General features: G+C 37.1%; 1 protein-coding gene across 3 annotated transcripts in view; it reads right to left on the reverse strand.

The window, feature by feature from the left end:
- The window catches only part of WDFY2 (WD repeat and FYVE domain containing 2), a 149,504-nt gene that overhangs the window by 58,141 nt on the left and 67,403 nt on the right, over positions 1-23,960 (reverse strand). For all 3 annotated transcript variants that reach the window (XM_036228526.1, XM_016143071.2, XM_016143072.2), the window contains exon 3: positions 17,713-17,786. In XM_036228526.1, coding sequence (XP_036084419.1) covers positions 17,713-17,786 — 74 coding nt within the window. The remainder of the gene's footprint in view (positions 1-17,712; positions 17,787-23,960) is intronic.

Consider the following 23,960-nt stretch of genomic DNA (forward strand, 5'->3'; position numbering starts at 1 on the left):
CAGACAAAAATAAGCTAAAGGAATTAATCACCACCAAGTCAGTATTACAGGACATGTTGGAGGGCCTTCTTTAAGAAGAAAAAACATGTATCAAAAACAGGAATAAAGAATGATAACAACTACATTCCTATCAATAAGTACCTCAAAAGGAAAAGAATTAAGTGCTTCAACTAAAAGATAGAGTGGATGAATAGAAAGGAAAACAAGCCCCCTATATGTTGCCTATAAGAGACTCACTTCAGATTAAAAGACACAGACTAAAAGGAAGGGGATGGAAAAAGATTTTGCTCTGATGGACTTAGAAGGTATTTAAGTTAAATAGAGAAAAATAAACACTATATGATTTCACTTATATGCATAATCTAAGGAATAAAAAGAACTAACTACATAAAAACATACTCACAAATATAATGGACAATTTGGTGACAGACAGAGGGGAGGGGTTTTGGGGAGCTGGGAGAATGGGGTGAAGGGTTAAAGAAGTACAAATTAGTAGCTGATGGATGGTCACAAGCATGGCATAGGGAATGCAGTTAGCATTAATATGTCGGCTAAGTGGAAGGTCAGAGGAGGGAAAAAGCAATTGGGGGGATCATTTTATGAACTATACAGATGTCTAGCCAATGTGCTGTATACTTGAAACTAATTAATAAATACCTTTTTTTAAAAAGAGAGGATTTATTGTAAAGAGACACAGGCCATATTGGAAAGTTACTGGCCACTGAAGCTGCACTTAAAACAGAAAATTTAAAAATATTAACTTATTGAAATAATAAATTTATTACATTAGTATAAAAAACATTTTAATCAAAATATCTTTATTTTACAAAACAAAAAATTAAGCAGAAAGAGTGGCACTGTTTTCCATTTTTGCATATCTGGTTAATTGAACATAGCTGGATCTTCGTATCTGCTTCTGCATTCAATCTGTACACTTGTTAAAAAATTAAGAGTAAAAAAGGCAAATAACATCTTAGTATTATGAAAACAGCTCTGACCTCATGGACCGCAGTTTGAGAATACTGGTTCAGTGATTGACCTGACTTACTTTTGTTTAATCTTCATTTCAGATTCTGCCAATTTGCCTGCAGAGTTCGAAGAATTACTCTTGCTTGTTTATAAATTATGAAAAAAGGCTTCCCTGGCTACCAAGTAATGGGACATTCTCTTCATCCAGGAACTCGGAGGGTTAAATGCCTTTTTCCCCTCCTGTCAAATGCCTAAGAACCTGATCATGCGTATTTTAAGAAGTTCAGGGAAGGAACACTTTAGCTCTAAACTCCCAGCCTTGGCTCTGAACTTTGTAAGAAACTTCTAGTTATATTTCTAAGAAGACTGACATATATCACAATACAGCAAGCATCTGAAGCAAGAGAAATGATAACTGAAGCTTATGTAACAAGGGCAGCCTCTCTAGATTCTAAATATCGCAAACAAAGGAAACAAATTCAGGTTTATAAATTCTTTGATAAATTCTTGTTCAAACTCAGGTTTACACGCAAAATACACAAAATACAATTTAAGGTCTTTCTACATATAAACTGCTTGTCTGGCTGTTCTTGCTCTAGGTCCTTTTAGCTGGGTACTTAACTGATGTCATCATCTTTTTTTCACATCAACAGTAACATGTTTTTTGCTTTCCCATCCCCAGTTCCCCTGCACTGAATTCAAGTAACCAGATGCAGCTGGTTTTTCAATAATACTTCTCCCAAGAGGATGGCAGGGAGAGGGTAAAAGAAAAAAGATACACAGGTTTGAAATCAACTACTTCCAAGACCGCCTCTGGCAAATTTCAGAATCTAAAAGAAAAATGCTCTTGGAAATTACTCAAGGGATGGGAAATATACTGCTCAAGGCCAAAATCTGAAGCCAAAACAATGATATATTACACAAAGAAAGCCACTAAAGTATTGTGCCCCTGATATCCTTCAGAGATAGTGAGAGTGCATATTTTATTAACTTCTAAACACAGTAAAAATTCTGCTATAATATTAAACATTAATCTACATGAGAGATCAGTTTACATAAAGTCTAGTTGTTAATACTCATTTTTTAAATTGAAAAAAAAAAAAGCTCAAACCTTTTGACAAAATTACTCCGAACAATAAAGCTACTTGCTGAAATTGAAAACTGCTTATAGCTGAAGTCATGAAATCTAGGCTGATAATCAAGGCTGGCACAACTACTGTTTCTACTTATTAAAGCAGTGGTGGAAGAAGTTTGGATCTTTGGTTGTTAAGTTTTGGATTTCCTAAGATTTGGGGGTTTGTAAAGGATCTTAGAGACTACTTAACACAATGACTCATTCCTTAGTGAAACTGCAGTCCAGAGGTTCTAAGGTATTGTCCAAGGACAGCAGCATATTGGGTGCACAGCCTGGGCTTAAAACTCAGGTTTGTCTCTTGATTTTTTTTTTTTTTTTTTTATCTACTGATCTTTTGACTCAAAAGGATATTGAAACCTGGGTGAACTGAATATCTATGAGCAAAGGAAAATATTACAGGGCAAATTCTTAAATCACTCCACTCCTCAGAGAATACAAATGACAATACATTATAAGAAACACACAAAAAAGATAAGCACAAAGTACCATTAATGCTTCCATCATTATCTTTGTTACTCAAGTCTGAAGCCTGGAAGTAGCACTAACTGATATGCTACAGACACTGATCAATCAGGACAGAGGCTGGTGGAGACAGCAACAGCTGCCATGTAGTATGTGACTGAAAATGAGCGCAGCCTGGGGGTTATCTTGCCACTCAATTTTTCCTACACAGTTAGTAATCAGATCCTTATCATTCTTCTTGAACCCATGCCTCCTCTGATGCATTTCCAACTAAAGTACATTTGTCCTTGACAGTGGCCTGCACAACCCCACCACTCAGCCTTTGCCCCAGTCTCTCCTCTGCCAGGAAACTGTTCCCCTCCCCCAACTGCTTTTCCAGCCTATCCTTCTAGTTAAGGGTGAATGATCTACGTTCATATGATCACCTCAGGCAGAATAGATCTTTCAAGAGACTCTGGATATTTTATGCTACTGATCACAATCTGAATTAAATCAGAGTTATCTGTGAACTGATTATTTTATCTTTCCTTACAGATTTTAAATGGAAACAAATGTTTTTGTTTTCTTAATTTATGTGTCTCCCATATGCCCGGCATTTCCTCCAATATACCATGTACGAAAAATAGCCAATATTTTTAAAGGAATAATCATTCCTTGTTTTTTTTTTTATTAAGTCAAGATTTTAATTGTACTATTATTATAAACACTCATGCCTCAGGGCCTTTGTAATGTCTGTTCCTCTATCTTAAACACTCTTTTCCCAGATAATGGAGTGACTCACTACACCAACCTTCAATTTTTCTGCTTGAATGATACCTTTTCACTGAGGCCTAACATTATGCCCATCCTTTTAAAAATTTGCAATGTCTTCTCTTCCTCACCCTCACATTCCCAGTCCTCCTTACTCTGCTTTATTTTTTCCCATAGCATCTATTACCTTCTAACATACAAGTTTTTATATTTATTGTTTGCTAAGTGTAACATACATAAGGAGAGGAATGGGGAGGAGAGTTCACTGATGTATCTCAAGCACCTAGAACACTGACTGGCACCTGGTAGCTGGCTCAACATATATTTGGCAAAAGAACTGAATGAAGAACTAAAGTGTTATTTTAAGTAATACATTAATTTACATAGAATAGCTCTTTATTAATACACTTTTGAAATATATGAAAATAATATATAATATCCTATACCAATTATGAGGTATGAGTTTTTCAGTGATAGCTGCAGTAAAGTAAGTATGACATTAATTTAAGTTTTCATATAGAGAAAACATTACAAAATTATTAAATGATTTGGTCATCAATAGTAGGCCTGGAAGTAGGAACTAGATTTCTCAATTTTAGGGTTCTATGCTAACCACAATAGGTTTGAATGAAAATATGTACAATTTCCAGACATTCAAATAATAAAAGAAAAAGGAAGAAAGCCTAACTGCTTAGCTATTACCTTTTGTAATCAATGCCAAAAAATAGAACAGCACTTGGTTTTGACTCAAAGCTAATCGATGTTTTACTTCCTAGGTCAATAAGAAAACACAATAATGTATAGTTTAAAAAACAAAAACTGAGATACAGTTAACATATAACATTACATTAGTTACAGGTGTACAAAATAATGATTTGATATTTATATATGTTGTGATATATTCTTTTATAAAGTAAACTGTTTCTAGCCATGGTCTCTATGTTAAAATGTTAAATTATCTTTTTATGGATTTAAATTCACACATTTTCAGCCTGGACATTGTTCAAACCAAAAAATACAGAGATAGCAAGTACTGAGCAAAAAGAGAAAGCAAACATTACATATAAAACCCAGTTTACTAGCAAAAACAGGCACTCACAAGAAAGTTTTTAAAAAATTATGAGTTTTTAGAAGGTAAACTTGAGATGGCAAATAATTATGTAAAAATACTTAATTTCATATAAAATTATCAATACTTTTATATAAATGTAATCCTCACAACAATTCTATGAGGCACATATTATCATTCCCAATCTATGGTGAGTAAACTGAGGCTTCCGTGAAGTTAACCAACTTGTCTATCATCATCCAGCCAAAAGACAGTAGAGCGGGAGTTCAGTTGCAGATCTCTATGGAAGCAGTTCATACTTCAACCACCAGATGTCTGACCCTGACATATATGAATGTCAAGAGTGTTAGCAATGATTTTCCCCACAAACTCTGGGTAAACTCTACCTGAAAAGGGAGGGAAGAGAAGAATAAAACGATCACTTCGCCCGTATCAGTGCTGATGGGAAACAAGGGCTCATGCAAGGAAGACTAGAGTTTAAGAATGGAAGTAAAAGGAGAAAAACCTTCTGGATGGAAACACAGAGGAAACAAGCTGTTTCTTATTCATTTGAAAAATATTATTGAGGTTCCAGTTTGTACATGGCTCTCCATGAGGTATGGGAAACAGCAATGCAGGTAACATGTTTCCTGCCTTCAAGTCGTTCAGGCTAAGGGAGGCCAAGAAAGTAAGGAAATTAGCACTTACTAAATGTCTCTCATTCGTTAGATGCTTTCAAGAACTCTGTGTGTTATCTTATTTAATATACAATCATATAAATAAAACATACATGTAAGCTAATAATTACACATAAATACTACAGTATAAATTTGAACTAAGTCCTACAAGAGCATTTTAACTCTGCCCTGGAGTAGGGCAGGCTTGTCAGAAGAGTGGGTTTGGGGTTTACACTAATCCTTCAAGGTAGGAGTTCCTCAGGGGGAAAGAAGCAGGAGGTCAGCAAGGGGACTCCATGTACAAGGGCATGGATATATGAACCAAACAAGTTCCATATTTGGGTAAGAGAGTTCATAATAGATGAGGCTGACAAAGTGGGCAAGAATTAAGAAATCTGAATTTTACTCTTCCGGGAGTTGTTGAGAGTCTATAAACACAGAGGAGTGGCATAATTACACCAGAATTTTGGATATCAGATGGCAGATATCCAAAGAAGATACCTGCTGAAGGAAACTAGAGGCAGGAGACAGCAGGATCACTCTAGAGCTTACTGCAACAGTCCAAGCAAAAGCAGCGAGACACAGGAAGTTTTAGAGTGAGAATAGAATAGGCAAAAAGGGAGACTGGAGATAGTTCTGAGTTAAGGCAGAAGGCCAGGACACTGTTTGCTATGAGATCTGAGGGAAAATGTGGATTTACTATAATTCCTATTTCTGGCTACGGCTATTTGTGATGTCATTTATTGAAAGAAGGAGAAAGAGCATATGTTGGAGAAAAGGGAATAATTTCTATTCTGAATATGCTAAATCAGGTGTCTTGGAGACACTCAGGTAAGAATACTAATTAGGAGTCAGGAGTCTGAGTTGAGGCTCAGGAGGTCAGAATGGGTCACAGTTTTGAGAACTGTAGATGTAAGATAATTAAGCTGCAGGACTAGATCACCAAGGAAGAGTACGCAGCACGAGGCGGAACCTGGGGGTGCAGTGACATCTAAGGCTCTGCCAGAGAAGGAACAGCTAATAAGAAAATCTGGCGAGAACTCGGGGCTTACTAAATTTAAAATACCATATCAACTACCCAACCACCACACCACTCAACCCACTGGAAGGCACCTTTCCAGCTCCTTTCTCTCCTATCCATGACAGACAAGCTCTGGGCAAGAGAGCCTGCCCTATTGTTCGACTTCTCTCCAATCCAGGAAACCAGTTGGACCTGATTGATTGCTGCTGATGGAGAAGCTGTGCTATTCTATGTGCCCATATGGTAGCAGTCTTTTGCAACTGTGTAATTTCCTTCAGTGAGTTTAAGGTCTAAAATTGATAGTTTTCTTCCCACACTAAATAAGTAATTATAAAAATGTAACATTCACTGCTAATTTAGAGTTATTTCCCCACCTGAGGAATTGGAGATGAGTGGACTGTGGCTTGTAGAGCCTATATATATTCCCCACTTAGTGCTGGAGGAGCCTTGAGGAGTCATAAACAAATAGGGAGGGATGCCCACTTTGGAAACAAAACCTCCTCCGGGTTGCTGCCACCCGGAGTCAGTGTAGCATCCAAACTGCAGAAAAACAAAGAAACACAAACCCATAGCAAATCGCAGCACTGCACCCCAGGGACCAGGGCAGACCTAATGCCACTCCCCTGACATAAGCAAAGCTGAAAAAACCCTGTTTCCAAGACTGTCTCAGATCAGAGTAGGCTTAGCAGCACCAGGTGATGGCGATTCAGTGACGTAGGAGCTATAAAAGAATAAGTGCTTTCTTCACAAATTTTGGCTCTAGTGAGTTACTGAGCTTTAGAGCAAAAGGTCAGATAGCTCTTGGCGGGGGGGGGGGGGGGGGGTGTTTCATGGCTCTGCTGTTGTCAAGGTACTCTGGAAGGAATGCCTTCAAAGGTGATTGACAAGGAAATACCATGTCAGTCTCTCTAGGCTCGAACCTTGTAATCTAAATGACACTGATGTGCAAACCATAGCCTGTTGCATAGTCTGTATAAAAGATTAACTCAAAATAATAATTAGAAAAATATTTGTGCAGCAAATATTATTCTTATATATCTAGATGGAAGTGGTTAATAAAGATTTGTAATATAAGACAGATTCCTAGTGTCAAAAAAATGTGTAGGACCACAGATAGCTGTCTGGACACTGGCATATAATATCCAGATTCCCAAATGAGTAGAAAGTGATACTGCCCTTGATGGCTGGTAACCTTCCCTCTTCCCATACTCTTAGTCCACTAGAATAAGGGTATCTCTTGTGATGAGAACTTTGTTACATCTTCTCCAGTGATCCATTCAGAGCATCTTTAGTAATTTGCACACTTCTGAGCCCAACCTTCTCCTGAGAGTAATGAAAATTAAAGTAGTAACAACTTGGATATGAAACATTTTTGTATGGAAAATGGTACTTGACAATCCATGTTTTGTAAATCACTGGTAGTAAATTACTGTGATAAGGCAGCAAAGATTGAAGATGGGACTAGAAATAAGTTGAATCTCCTTAAGGAGTGCCACTATGAAGCTATCTCCTCCCCTTGGAACTGGCCTACTAAATCCACATGACACATTTTAACCAACGCTTCCTGGATACCATCAGTGAAAGGCGCAGCTGTTGCTAATGATAATAATGTTGATAGGATCTAATATTTATGGAGCACTTGACATGTACAGACAACTGTTCTAAGAGCTTGACATGTATTATGTCAGATAATCTTCACAACAATTCTATAAAATGAATTATTATACTCATTTAACAGATAAGAAAACTGAGGCAGTCATCAAGAGTAAAGCAACTTGCCCAAGGTGACACAACTTGTGGAGTGAGAGCTATGATCTGACTCCGTCAGTCTGATTCCAAAGCCTGTGCTCTTAATCTCTCTATACTGTCAACTTGATAGACTACATTAATTAACTCACTAATTCATTTGGTAAATATTTAGAGAGCACTTAGAATTCATGGACACTGTGCTGAGAGGTACAGGGTTGTACCAAAGAGTCAGGCAGACACAGTTTCTGTCTTGTGAAGCTTATGATGAATATATGCATTAATCAAATAATCACACAAATAAGTATAAAATGGCAACTATGACAACTGCTACAGAGGGCACTCAGTGTGTGAACACATGAATTGTTAGAAGATCAGGGAAGACTTCCCCAAGGAAATGAAAATCAAACAGGTCTGAAGGATGAAAGCTTAAGCAGGCAGAGAGGAAAGAAGCACATTTAAGGCAGAGGCTCTGTGACAGGAGGAACATGGTGAGCATAAGGGACTGAAAGTGGGCACCAAGGCTGAAACGCTGAGAGGAAGGGGTTTGCACAAAAGGAGGCTGCAGAGGGCAGAGGCAGAAGCGGCAGGGTCACACAGGCCCCGTGAAGAATTTCAGCCTGTGTCCCTAAGAGCAGGGAAAGCCACTGGAGAGGTTTGGCAGGAGATATATAAAATGTGTTTTGAAAAGATCCTTCCGGCTCCAATACAGAAAATATAGTGGAGGAGGCAGGATAGATATGAGACGACCAGTGAGGGAGGTCAACTGAGGGTCCCAGGAGAAGATGAAGCAGGGTAATGTTGATGGTGGGAGGGATGGTGGTGATGATGACGATGACGACAACGAAGAGGGGTAGAAGCTGAGAGGCATTTAGAAGGTAAAAATCAATCGAGTGATAGACTGAAGAGAGTCATGCAAGGAAAAAGGGAGGCACTCCAAAGGGCCTTGGCCCTTACAACAGGGTGAACGGTGGTTACAGTCTCTAAAGCAGGGAACACTGAGAAAGACCAGGTGTGTAGTCTGATTTTGGACCTGGTAAATTTGAGGTTCCTTTGAGACAGTCAACAAGAAATACTAAGAAGAAAGTTGGAACCTCAGAGAAAAGGACTGGATAGAGATGAAAAGTTGAATTACTGTCATATGGTTAGTAAATGAAGCCATGACATGGGTGAGACTGCCCAGAGAGAGGGAGTGAGGGCCTAGGAGCAAACGCTGAAAAACTCCAACACTGAATCAAGGTCGGTTAGGCGACATCCTATGATGCAAACAGAGACAAAACCACCAGAGAATAGGAGGAAAACCAAGAGAGTACTGTGTTGCTGGATGCATATAAAGAGAATGTTTCAGGAAGAAACAGCAGAGCTAAATGCTTGCAGGAAGGTCAAACACGATGAGGATTGAAAAAGGTCAGATCCACATGGAAGTCTTTTATAACCACAGCCAGAGCTGTTTGGGCAGATCAATGGGACTGGAAGCCGTACTGCATTGGTCAGAGGAGACAGGGGGAAGTGAGAGAGTATAAACAGTGACTACAGACAACTCTTGAAAAGTCTGATCGTAAGGAGAGTAGTTAGAACATTAGGTGTGTAGGGAAGAGAGTTGTGAAGTTTAGTCTTTGTTTTTAATAAAAGAGGAACTTGAATGTGTTTAAAAGCCAGTGGGAAAAATCCAGGGGGAAGGGAGAGATTATTAAGGTACAAGACAAAGGGGAAGTAACTTGAAATGTAAAACACTCATCAATTCCTAGCCATTGCCTTTTAGCGGCATCAATATGTTGCTTGATGTTGCCAAGATAAGAAGACGACCACCTTCTGAAATAGTAATACAATGTCCCTATAAGGCCATCCTTTGTGGCAGATAATGCCTATAAGCACTATATAAATGATTTCAATCCAACCTATACTCTACCAGTTTCCTCAAAGCCCTATTTAAAGTACAGAACAATCTGCATGCTCGTACAGATATTCATGGTACAGAATTAGTCTGAAAGTGAGATCAAGGGGACCTTCAAAATTTTTAAACTGCAATGGAGGTGCCATAAAATAATCTTGGGCCACAGAATGCTCTTGGCATCTGAATTCACTACTACTTGACCAAGTTTTTAGATAACATGCAGGTACTGAGCAATAGATGGCAAGGTTACATGTACGGTGACATAACTGAAGGAGATGGGCTTGTCCTTGAGAGGTTCTAAGGTCTGTGATTCACACAAATATTAAAGGCACAATAATTCCCACAGCAGTATTTTCTGTGACAAAACCACTTTCAGTGAATTATGCTATATGAATAAATAGTGAGCAATTGGCATGTTGGAACCCTAGGACTCTTGCTAAGCAGAAAAGGCTATATTATATATATACACATTTATATATTTATATTTAAGTCCTTTGCAATTTATAAGCATGAGCTCAAAAGAGAATAACTATGTAAATCTAAAGAGAACTCACTTTAGAAAGTCCAGTGCCATAAAATGATGAAATGACTGGTGAATGGTGGTCTTCCATGGCAGACACCATGCAATAATGAATCTTACGCTGGTATAAATAATAGTGAAGTTATGTAAGAGTTTAAAAGCAGGAAGCCCTGTAGATTCCAGGTCCACATTTCTCTAAACACAGGACCTCCTGGAACTTTCTGAAAACCTGCCCTCCGTTGACCTCATGATTAGGATATTATTCATGTATGATATCACACGAGAAATCCTGCAAAGCAGGGAAATTTCAGAAGTAACATCAATTCTTCCATAAGAACAAAACTTAGAATGCACCATGATAACTGACAAGTTACCTGTAGCACTGCTGTCTTTGAGCCAATCGAGGGGAAGGTTTTCAAAATACTGTCTCTCCAGCAGGAGTGGTCTGACTGTACACTCAATTTGAGTTCAGCCGAAGTGCTTTATTCATAGGTTATTTGTCATCACTGTAGAATGTAACCTCAACATTTTCAGTCAGTCCCTGTAGGCTCATTATAACCCACAGTAATAAACAACTCATCCAAAACACCTTGTTACATTAAATGTTCAATTTTTTTTTTATCCTTTTAGCAACGTTTTGATACATGGAATAACATAAGCTTCCAATACATCAGTGAGTATCTTAGGGCAATTCCTTGCAATTGGACTGTTCTAGTTGTGTGACGAAATCGGCCTGGTATAATATGAAAATCTGTTCAAGAGTCAGGAAAGTCTGAGTTGCCACCACTGTCTTGACATGTGATCTACCCGATACATCACTTAATTGAGAGGAGGGTGGCATTAGATGTAGAAAAACTGAGGTCCTTTTCAATTCTAATCTTTTCTTATTTCCAAGGGGATTTTGAATCATCCTCTTTAAATATCTTTGGCTACCACTTCCTGAAGGCATCATATTGCACATTTACAAAATTGTTGCCTAATCAACTGTTAGAACACTGTTAGGAAAATACTGTAGATATAATATTACCAGATACACTAAGTAGAATAGTGTCCTCCCAAAATTCATATACACCTAGAACCTCAGAATGTGACCTTACTGGAACTGTCTTTGTAGATGTAATTAGTTAAAATGAGATTGTAACTGGATTATGGTGAGCCCTTAATCTAATGACAGTATCTTTATAAGAAGGTCACGTACAGACACAGAGAAAGAGAAAGGGGATGTGAACATGGAGGCATGGAAGGAGGAGCATTTGAGATCTTGCTTCTAGGCACTGTCATCAAATAAACTCTAATTAAAAAAAAAAAAAAAAAAGATGGAGGCACGGAATCTGACCTATCTACAATCCATGGAACACCAAGGATTTCCAGCAACCTCCAGAAGCTAGGAAAAGGCAAAGAAGGATTCTGCCCTAGAACCTCTAGAAGGAGCATGGCCCTGTTGATACCTTGATTTTGAACTTATAGCCCCCAGAACTGAGAGAGCAAATTCTGTTTAAACCGCAGTTTGTAGTTCTTTGTTACAGCAGCCCTAGGAAAGTAACATGGCAGGTACTGGATGCTGCAACTGGGAATGACTCATTTTGCTCTCATGGCAAAACACAAGGACTGTTAACAAATACCACAATGCCTTGGACCTTCTGAATCTCATAAAACACTTCGACTTCAAGATCCTGGTTCCAGGTGATTTCCTTCTAGTGGGTGCTGAGTATATTTTTGTGAAAATTAATAAACAGAAACCTCATTTAAAATGAAGTCAGGAGGTTAGAAGAGTGAACACTCATGCATGCTACTTGTCACTCAATGCATACTACTGACCCCAACAGGAAGAGGCGTACTTTGCATCTCTGCCAGGAAGTGTTACTATTTTACTACCTCAGCAGGAGGAAGAAACAATTCCTCCTTGCCCAGGAGCAGCTCAGCCATGCAAGACCGCCACAACTCAGCTGATACTTCTAACTTTCGGTGTCTTCCAATGGACTCTGTTTACTACAGACCCTCCCCAGTTCAGAATACAATATTCCTCTCCTTTGTTTTTTTTTAGGCTTGTGCTTGGTTTGCCATTAGACCGCATGTCCTGAATTGCAATTTTTTGTTGTTCACAAACAAATCCATTTTGTTGGAAAAATTAAATCTAGTTATTTGTTCAAGGCAAACATTTTAAAAGAGGTAATTTGTCCTTTTATTTGAAAAACTAACATCTTTTCTTACAGAAACTGCATTCTTCTCCCTTGAAGCTATGGGCCTTCTGGAAAGGAGAAACTTCAAGCGTCCCTGTTACAAGAACTCTGCCTGAATGATTACTGTGACCTGTGATACAGATTTCCAATCTATGAGATTCTAACAGGACATACACCATTCTGAATTCCATTACGTGAAGCAATTTTACCATCTGGTAAAACTGATAAACACACAGTAATGCTCTTGTAAAGTTGTTAATTTAATTGTAAAATATGAATCTCCGAATAATAATAAATGGTGTAAAGAGGCATATTCCTCCTTCCATAATCTCAAAAGTTCATCAGATTTCAAGTCTTAGCTGAAAAAGAGGAAATGAAAGACTTATTAACAGCGTATTTTAGGGTTCCACAAACTCTCAGGAACACATTATATTTCCACTTAAGTTTCCTAGTTGCTTGCTGAGTGTTATCTCTGTTTATAAATTTTGGGAAGCAGAGTCGAACATCAAATTCTTAAATGACAGCCCAAACACGTCATTTAAACATAGGATTCACTCAAACTGTGTCAACTACTGAGAGCAATTTACTCTGCCAGCTAAGTGCCCAACCCGAATGCCTTCTCTCCTTTAGTCAACAGACATTTTAAAAAGCAATGACAGTGGTTCACGAATTCTGTTAGGATAAAACACTGAAGGAGATGTGGTCTCTATGGTAGTTAACAATCAAGTGAAGAAGACCCATTAACAAATGAGGCAACATTCCAAGGGGTAGTCTAGAAGCACAGAGATATAATCGTCTGTTGGGGGAAGGGGCACCAGACAGGAACTGGAAAGCCTTTAGCAGGAATTCTTCACAGCCTCACAAGTGGCTCCAGGATAGCAGTGTGGGGTTAGAAGAAAGTCCAAGCTTCGAGGCACACAGGTTCCTAACTCTGCTGAGTGTTGCTTCTTGATAAGTAAGTTGGAGAAGGTATGGGCACTCTCAAGGACTTAGTCTCCTTATCTGGGAAGTGTAAGTACTACCACCTACATCATAGAATTATTGTGAAGCTGGATGAAGTAAAGCAGAGTGCCTGGTACATAGTAGATGCCCAACAAATGTTAATTCTCTACTTTTCTATTTCCTTGGGTAACCTATGTGAACTAACAGTAACATATACATACATACATACATACATACATACATACATACATACGTATGTATGTATATATTAACCACAAGAACTACCAAACAACAATAAATCCATACATGGTCGGTATCATTTATTTTTATACAATAACTACTATCCTGAATGCTAACCATTACATAGATCAATCTTTTACTCTCATCCCAATCAAATTTCTTATAACACAAAAAGAAAATTTATCTTCAGAGAGCAGAGATTTTATTATTTTGAGGCCTTGTTCAAAATTTTTTCAATGACTATGCATTTATCTTGGCACGATTTTAATAAAATTTTCAGCTAATAGTTTTGATGAAAATATATATTTATAAAGATGATTATACATTTATTTCTATGACTATCCTACAGCCATTATTTAGTAAGGTTGGTAAAAATTAGTTTAATGGAAATTCTTTAATTTCTGATGACATTTCCTCACTAGTCAATTACTCCCTCTGAATTTTTTAGAAAGGCTTCCCAAGTAGTAATGGGGGGAGGTTTTTCCTGTTGGGATCTAGTTTCTTTACATAATACTAACTACTCATCCTGAGTAAAGCTTTTCACAATCGAACTCCAACTACTTTTTATACATTATACTCCATTAATCCCCTCCCCATGCTATTGATTGCTTGCCAAACGACTCCTTCCAAACATTCTTGCCCTTTCTTACCTCCACGTTCCCCCCCCACCATCCATTCATTTTGCTTTAAATATTTTGCCTTCCTATCTTTAGCTAATCAAATCCTAGCCCATCTTCTACATCCAGCTCACACCCAAGCTCCACGGAGCTGTCCCAGTCCAGATCACTCTCTCCTACTCTGTTCTGACCTCATTGCCTTACCAACATCATGCTCATTGGTACAGTGCTACTTTTGCTGTTATTGTTGATTGGCTTGAATATAGAAGCATTACGACAGAAAATTTCAAAGTCTTATGTCAGCATAAATAGCAGTTAGCACAATCTGATTGGCTTCTTTCAACATTAAAACAGAAGGTATTTCTGAAAACTCAAGATGAATCAAACTATTGGCATAACTTCTCCTATTAAGAATAATTCCATTGTGAAAAACATTACGAACAGCAATAGAATTATACAAATAAACTATCTCAGAATTTAAGCAGGTATTTATTATAAGCAGCTACATAAATAATAATAATGTCTGTACTTTAGTCAACAACTTATTTAACAATTTATTCACCGAGTCCCTAATTTGTACAAGGAACCACACTAAGACCCACTGGGAAAGGAGATGAGTAAAAGCCTGACCAAGTCCTCAACGCTCAATACTTTAATAGAGCAGACTTAAAAACTTTTTATAAAACAAGTTATATAAGCAATACAATATAGCTAATCTACTGAGTACCGTGTGTGATTAATTTCAATTGGTAATGCTCAGGAGTCACTAGTCTAGAAAAAAAAAGGAGTGTGGGTGGGGGGAGATAGCATTTAAATAATGCCTGGAGAGATGACTGAGATTTTGTAGACTGAGATGGCAGAAGGGAATCTGGGCTACGTAAGCAGAAAAAGCACATTATAGAAACTAAAACATACTCTCACTCTAGTGTTCCCTTAGTAGGTAATCTAACTTGCTACTTCATGAGAAAAATAAAAGGGCATTCCTCTCCTACATCTAAAACTGTCTCTGTCTTTCTCTCCCGTCTCAAAATTCTCTCCATTCTTTCTCAAAGCTAAATTCTCCAAATTGTTCCAGACCCTCTAGCTGCTTGCCTACTATCATATCTTGTTCTGGTGCTCACCATCTCTTTCCTTCCTTTTGTGGCCAAATTTTTGAAAGAATGGTCTGTATTTGTTATCTCTACTTCCTAATTCACAACTCAGTTATATAAAGTTAACTGCCTCTTAAGTCTTTTTCATTTAGTAAAATAAAATAAAATAAGGATTTCCTTTCTGGTTTCCTCCTTTCTTTGTTTTAAAATAAGTTAACCAATATTTCTTTTTAAAATTTATCTGCTATATTCAGGGAACAGAGAATGAACAGTCTCTGAATAGAATTTCTCATATCTAGAAAGTAAACTATTAAACAGCTGACTCTGTTTAAGTGTTTTCAGTAAAAAACCTGTTACTGTAGTGATCAATAAGAATTCTGAACCTTAAACATATTGTTCTCTCAATGTATCTCTCCCTAATTCAGAGCTCTTTACAGTTCTTCAGATAAGAATGGGTAGGGTGTACAAGTCATCGTCTTAGGTAACATAAAAGAGGCACTTTTAAGGAAATTACTACATATAGGCTGGACCCTTAATGTCTTTTAGGAGACCTGGGTAAGGTAAGGTTTGGCATCCTGACGCTGTACTGACATGGCAAGAGAAACATCTCAGTCCAATCTCTGATTCATATTCAGTTCTCTGGCAGTTTCATTTACTAGAGAAATAATGGCTAAGATAGTCAGTCCTCTTACATACAATACATAGTCAGACCTCCATAACTTACTTTGTTCACCTGTCTTGCCTTCAAAGCTAAATTCATTAGCACCCATTAACCATCTACATTGATTTCAAAAATACGAAGAATCACCCATAGGTTATATACACTTTTCATGGACAGTGAGTGTTATACATATCATTCCCTGAACTATTGGGCAACATACGGATCTCAGCTCACCTTCTCAGATTTGCTTTGTAATGAACACTTCAGTCCACTAAGCAATCCTATTATCTCCCTTTATTTTTCAAAGATAAATTGATCCTCCATATACCCCACTTTTTAAAAATGGTTCTCCTTAAAGTAGATAAAGATCTGTATCATAAACTTCTCTCTTGGCCTTAAGAACAAAGTTTACAGAGCTATGAAATGCACTGGATATTAGGAAATTCCATAAATATTTGTCAATAGGCTGATTTATATTTAACAATATTAAGGTCACCAAATAAATGTTTTGACCTAAGATCAAACAGAAAATTTCAGGTCCACCTTTTCAGATTCCTTGTAGGGGTCAGGCCAAGATCACAAATGGAGACCTACATTCCATATGTCTAAATATTCAAAAATTATAAATCAGGTTAAACTATTAAACAAAACATGGTCTCTTCCTCCAGTCTTGACAAGTGTACCTTCAACCACTTGGAGGTAAAGGTACAAATTTAGATTTTTTAGACTCCTCAAAGTTCTACACTCCCATGTGGTGACATGAAAGAGTCAGCCCACACTCTTTTCTTCACATTCCCCAGCTCAATCAACACCTTGAAGGGCCTTGCACACATGTGTGGACATCCTACCCATCTCAAACCACTGCTCCTTAGCGGCTCTTCAGGCTAAGGCTACTGGTTTTATCAGCACCCAGAGTACGGGGGTGGGCGGAGCTTGGGGTTAAGTTGAGCACGCCTCTTAGCCCTTCAGAGCCCTGATCTGAGGGGAAGTGTGGCCAGAGTAGACTAACTCACAGGTCCAAAATCAGGGCCTCTCCTGCCCGGAACTAAAGGGAATACAAACTGGAAAGTTTACCAAAATGGAGAATTTACCAGATCAATTTGTTACTAGTTAATTTACTAGATGAAAATAAATATGTAAAAAGAAGATTAAGTAGTAAAATATGAGATTCCAATCTCTAATAACTTCAGTTCCCTCAAGATCTATAATTGAAGGGTCTAATATTTATCTGGATCTATTCTATAGACTAAACCTAGATCCTGTCCTTTCTTTACAAATTTATACTAATTTACAGAATCCTACTTACATGCTAGAGGGAGTTAAGAGGACAGACAAGAAGGAGCAAAAGAAAGAGAAAGGAGAACAATGAGTATCAAAGACAAGATCAGACATGCAGGTCTAAAAGGAGACATTTCCCTTGTGTTTTCTCACCTGTGCAGAGAAGCATATCACACTATGATTATAACCATCTGATCAAAGCCACAAGTATCATGGCTCGTTCTTACTAATGCACAGATTTATGCAGTTCACTAGTTGGCCTCATAATGTCCCTATTCTAGGCACTGTGTACATTGTAAGCCAAGCTGAATCTCGTCAGCATTTAAGTTGAGACTCTCCCTACACCTCACCATAATTTGCTGCACTATAATTTCCACTTAGCAAGAAAATTAATTTTGCAAATAATTCTCATCACTATATATATATATATTCCACAGGAAGGGACGTATTTCAACTGGAAATCTTATTTATGTGTACTTACTGAGATTGTACCATTGTCTAGACCTATGGACAGTCTTCTTGTTTCCGGGTTAAAAGACATGCATGAACATGGAGCTGAAAGAAATGAACATGTTGATGAAATTAACAAAATGATGATTCTCACGATTCAGGAGTGACTAGCTAAAAGTGTGTGGCTATTTCTTCACCATTATTTCCTGAAAAACAGTTCATTTAACTCCCGCTCACCAAAAATTAAAATAGTAATTTTATAACTAACCCCTAGTTTTTCAGTTTTCCTTTTAACGAATGTAATAAATAAGATATTCTCAAACTAGACAAGTTCCAAGGCGTTTGGTCTCAGCTATTCTGTCAGTATCAAGTCTAAATTTGCTTGACTAGATTAACAATATTTTGTGCTGTGTAATCCTTTTGTCACCAATCTCCCTTCCACTCAAACCCCATCTTTAATAGAAATAACCTATCTTTTCTGAACTAGGGAAACAAAAGATCTTATTACACCCCCTCCACACACACACTAGTACAGAAATCTATTTTTTGATTCAGAATTGATTTGGGGCATGAAGATGAACAGAAGTCTTTTATTCTCAGCATTCAAGGGATATGCTGGGGGCTGCTAATTGAAAAAGACTGAGGATTTGTCTCGATGTAAAAGAGAACTTGACACTGGGCCAGCCAGGCTCTACAGGAAAGAAATCAAGTGAGTCAGTTCACCCAGTCCTCGACAGGGCCTCCCTGTTCTGCAAGACCCATCTGTGCCTAAGTAAATTAAGCACACTTGGAAGCCTCCTGTGGCCAAGTGCTTGCTAGTAAGAATGGGGACCTATTGACAATTTATCCTATACCGAAATAGTTGTTCTAAAGAGTCCAGTACAATTTTTAAAAATGTCCCCCTATCTTCACAGTAGCCCTATAAATTGCAAACTACTCATCATCATAATCAGCACCAGATATTTTTATTTCTACTTCTCACAGTTATCATTAGATGTCTTATCCAAGGTCACATAAGAAGAAAGTTGGAAAAGGTTCAGAGATCTAATTCAAATACACAGTGTCCTATTTTCAAACATCCAATAGATTATCTTTAAACTATGAAAGAACCTCAAGTTCTACAATACAGCCACTTCATAAACACATCTTAGTAATATTTTTTTCATTCTCTATAAAAGAGCCCTGAATAACAACAAAAAAAATCTTCTAAACTATATAAAGTTTTTACTTTTTTCTAATTTTCGATCATGATATATTTAGAAAACGGAAACAGAAAAAATAATTTTCTCCTAAAACGTCTACCAGTGCAGAATATCTTCGTTTAGTTTAGCAACAAAATTAAACTAGATTCCCAAAAAGAACACTGCTGGAAAAAAGCAGTCAAATGATATTTAATGTACTACCCTACGAAAGCCAGTCTTACGGGCCCTTGCTCTAGAAACTATGTTGGCAAAATTTCTACACAGATGCTAAGATACCAGCCAGGTCTAATAACATGTGAATAAAATTAAAATCTAATGATTCCATGGAAAATTATGTTAGCTGAAAAAAACACATAAAAAAACATTGTGATTAGAGCTACATAAAGTACACACACACACAAAAAAATGCATGGAAAAACAAAATGTAGTTGTGTTCAAATGACAAGATTATTCCTATAACATTGTCTTCATTATTTTGCTATTCCTGTTAAAATTTTTAAATATCTAATGATTTATTAAGATATAAGCATGACCATATAAAGCAAAACTTGATTGCAGCACAAAAGACTACAGGCTAGTTAAGAACAACCTTATTGCTTAGCGGCTTGCCTGACCATGTGATTTCCTCCAAAGTACATATCTAGTTCTATAACAGTTAGAAAACCCACTGATCTTACTGACCTTTATGTGATTTAAAAGACTTTTATAATACTGCACAGGCTACCCTTAAATCTACATCACAATTTCTCTATTCATTATTCTCCCCCCATTTACTAAATGTGTTATTTTCTCAATGAAAATTTACAACGCTGACAATGTTCCAGGCACGTGGTACAATAACATACAAAGCATATAGCTGTTATTAAGGAATTCAGATGATTACACTAACTCTAAGTTCTTATATAAGAACTATAAGACTTGGCCCAATGCTACCTCCTTAGTTCAAATCGCTTTATATTGATAGTAAGAAACGCCACCAGAATTCAAAAGAAAAAACCTTTCCTATAAAGGACCATAAACAAAAAAAAATTTAACAGAAATTCTGTTGTTGCTAGAGCCCATATGCTTGAACACAAGATTGTTACAGACAGAGGAATGCTAGAGCTAGAGAGCAATACCTCCCAGGTGCCCCCAAAGACACAAATACCCCTTGAAAGAGGCATTATGGTAAAGCACCCAAACAAGCCTATGTGCGTGCATGTGTGCTTGTGCGTGTGCGTGTGCATGTGGACAGAAAGACTTTTGGTGTGTGAGCCTTAACTGTGACACTCCCGCAGGAGTAGACCCTGGGTTGTTACCCATAGCCCCTGAGGGCCAGCGAGGCAGGGGATAAATTGAAAAGAATATCTATGCCCCTATTTGTTACTACTGTAAATGTCTTTCCTTTGGGGAGTCAGGGGAGTAGATAGACTGACACAGAGATCTTCTAAATTCAACTCACTAGAAATTAACAAAAAGCAACCCCTGACAATCTGGTGAAGGCCAGAGGGGAGGAGGGTTGCAGGAGAAAGGGGTGAAGGGTTAAAGAAGTACAAATTATTAGTTGATAGGGATGGGGAGCGCAGCACAGGGAATGCATTTGGCAGTAATGTAATGGCTAGGCAGAGAGCCAGAGGAGAGATAGAGTAATTGGGGAGATCAATGTACTATATACTTGAGACTAATAATAAAATAAGTAAAATAATAATAATAATAATAATAATAATAATAATAATAATAAAAGCAACCTCTGAAAGACTAGTGCTATGGCCCATACAAAATGGCTCCTATCCATCCATGCAAGAAAATGTCAAAGGGGCAAAACTGTCCAGGTAAGAATAAGACATAATAGAGCAATGTTAATCATGACCAAAGGTAAAGGGAATCCTTCAGCAGGAAGAACAAGGGAGGAAACATAAAAAATACAATTTAAGCACAATATTTGCAGCTATGGTGCAAAAAACGTATTTCACAAATAAGATTTCGGCTTTAAATTCTATAAAACAAATGATTCATAAGACAGTAAAAAAAATAATGGTCTCTTTGATGGCTGGAAGTTCAGGTTAGAGATGAACTGCTTGAGAGACTATTCTGTTTTCCTACCTTAAAATTGTATTCTCCAAGGATGAGCAAAGAGGCTGACAAGAACTGTAAAATTATAATACAGCTCACACTCTTTGAGTATCAAAACTGTATCCCTGAACTCAAGATGAAATATGTATGATACAAACCTGGAAGCATATTTATTCTCCCCTACCTTAAACTGTCCCCCATAAGAAAGGAAAACCACCTGAGTAATTTTTGTGGGGTGACCCCCATTTCCCAAGGCCTCTTACAGATATCACACATCAAAATTTATGACAAACTGTAACCTGGATAGGAATTGAGAGGGCCAGTGGGAGGAGCTCTCATATCCTATGTGGGGAAGAAAGCCATACACCACAGTAAGAAATCTATGTTTATAACAGAGCTCTACGGTTCTAATAGCACCTCCCCTTAACTTCCTCTTCCCCTCTGTAAAAAAGGGGCTTCCTGCTTCTTTTTGCAATATGTGTGCCTGGGTCACTATGGCTGCATGTAATGGAATGCAATTCTTTCTTTCTTCTGAATAAATCCTTTTTGGTGATGGACTACCTGGCTAACTTTTGTTTACAGTAGTCACATGCTACATGTAGTTTGCCTGAGACTGCTCCTACACACATCCAATAACAAATTCAAGGCCTTGCCATGAGTCTTATCGATATTATATTCTATTTTCTCCCTAATGTTTTTCTTGAAATCTAGGAAAAAACTGACCACAATTACATGATAAAAAGAGTACAAGAACTCATTTTCCACACTATCTGATTAAGATTTGCCATCTCCCATCTCATGTCTCAGACTGACAACAAAGGAAGTGTAATTGGAAAAATTTTAGGAAGCAAGATAACAAAAGGTAAAAATGGGCAGGCTTATAGGTAATGGGAAATAACATTCTCCTTAGACCTTGATGGCCTGTCAAAATTTTATCTTTAAAAGTAAATACTTTCATAATCCTGAGTGTTTTATTTTTTAAATGAAATCTTTGTAGTTTCAGGCAGATATTCAGCTTAAAAGTTAGAAAAAAAATAAGGAGAAACTCCAGCCTGGGTGATTATATTAATGACCAGGTAATTTGAAGGGTGGAAAGCTCCAGTGATATAAATCTAGACAAAAGGAATTCAAGAGATCAACATCAACTTCAACAGCCAATAATTAAGTGGATTAGAAAGAAACTGGCCATCTGTACTTCTAATACTTTTATTCCATACATGGTCTTAAAAATATATTGCTCTTGCTTTTAAAAAAATGTAGTTGAGAGGCGGCATTCTCGAAATACTTCTATCTGGGGGAAGTTTCCTAATTTCTATTATTTATACCTGTAATTCTTTCATTTTATGACTAATTTATTTTCTGTGCTTTGCTGAGGGTGAACTTTGCTCAAATAAACACAAGTTTCACTGCAGGGTAAGCTCTAGACTTCAATCACTCTGACCGCTTTACAATGCTAAAGGCATTATTTAGCAGGAGAAACTAACCTTCAGGGGATGTGCTGGTGGGAACTTTAAAACTAAATAAACAACAGTACTTCCGTGAATAAATCTTCAGTTGTTAAAGCATCCTGGAGTAGGTAAATGGCAGGATCCTACACAAGAGGGCTTTGAATGCAAAGCCTTCAAGGAGCATCCCGCCACCATAAGCAAAGATTTAATTTACTGACATCATTTCATTCAGCCCTGTTTGTCACTAGATAATATCTCTTATGTTTAAAATATTTAACTCATGTCTTATTAAGAACACTTGTATTTAGGACTTCAATTGTCTAGCATTAAAAAGAATTTTTCATTTAAATCAAATATTTTATGCACTCGACTAAAATTAACCATTTGTTTTCTTTTCATTTAGTCTTAGTGACATCAGCAAAATTAAATTAGCAGTAGTCACTTTTCTCCCTGACAAGTTTTAATTTACAGTAAAGTGATCTGACTACAGTAAATTTTAAATTACTGTTAGATGAAAATTGAACAAGAGTATGTTAAATAAGTGCTATAGTTACTCATATTAATTAATATCTGTTATCTTAAGTTTGAATAATCTATGTTTTCCTTTATTTCCATTAAAAATCTAAAGCTCCTTGGACACCTCTTTTTTCTTAAACACAAAATTAAAAGGTCAGATTTACATTTTTGAAAATGTAAACAATTTATTGTTTTACATATGGTTCTATAATATAACTTATACTAAAAAGAAACCAACAAAGGAACAATATACTTCACAACTAGGAACTAAGAAGTTATTTGAAATAAGATATATGTTAAACAATAAATTCCCTCAATAGAATTAAAGGTATTGTCTAAAAGTCACCAAAACAAATATTATCTTGTAAAAAAAAGAACTGCCAAGTCTATTATTTTAAATATCTTTCTATCACTAATCTATCCACATGAATTTTTCCCAAAACCCCAATAAATTCAGCAAAAGAGGTTGGATAGCACACGAACCACCTTCAAGTGCTAAAGCACTAAAGTTCTCCTCGGACCTCACCAATAGGAAAATTAATATTTGTAGTTTACATACAGAATAACTCATTTCCATCCCAGATAAAAAACATATGAACATATTAACTACTTTATTATTATAAATACTCAATTTCAAGTTATCTGTTGCTCCAGGACTACAGTCCCAACAAACAGGGAAATGAAACCAATCCAGCCACACCCTTACAATAGCGACTTCTTCCTAATCCCTCTGGTTTAAGTTCAGCTAGCTATACAGTATCCACTGCTAAACACCAAGAACCTGAAAGAACTTTACAAATACTTATTTGACATATCTAATAACCTAAATTATTTTGCAAATTTGATAATGAAGAAAATAGTTTATCTGTTAGGCTTCAGAACAGAGAAAATGTAAAGGACTTGATCAAAGTTGACTTAGAAAATTAGTAGCAAAAATGAAAATCAAATACCAGTTTCCCACCCAGGCACAGGTTCTAACCTACGAGGTATTTTGAACGTATTTTTATGCATGAGGGATACTTCTGAGACCCCCCAGGATCCCCAGTGGATGCCTGAAACCT

Source organism: Rousettus aegyptiacus, unplaced genomic scaffold (genome assembly GCF_014176215.1).
Source record: "Rousettus aegyptiacus isolate mRouAeg1 unplaced genomic scaffold, mRouAeg1.p scaffold_m13_p_11, whole genome shotgun sequence".
Classification (NCBI taxonomy): Eukaryota; Metazoa; Chordata; class Mammalia; order Chiroptera; family Pteropodidae; genus Rousettus; species Rousettus aegyptiacus.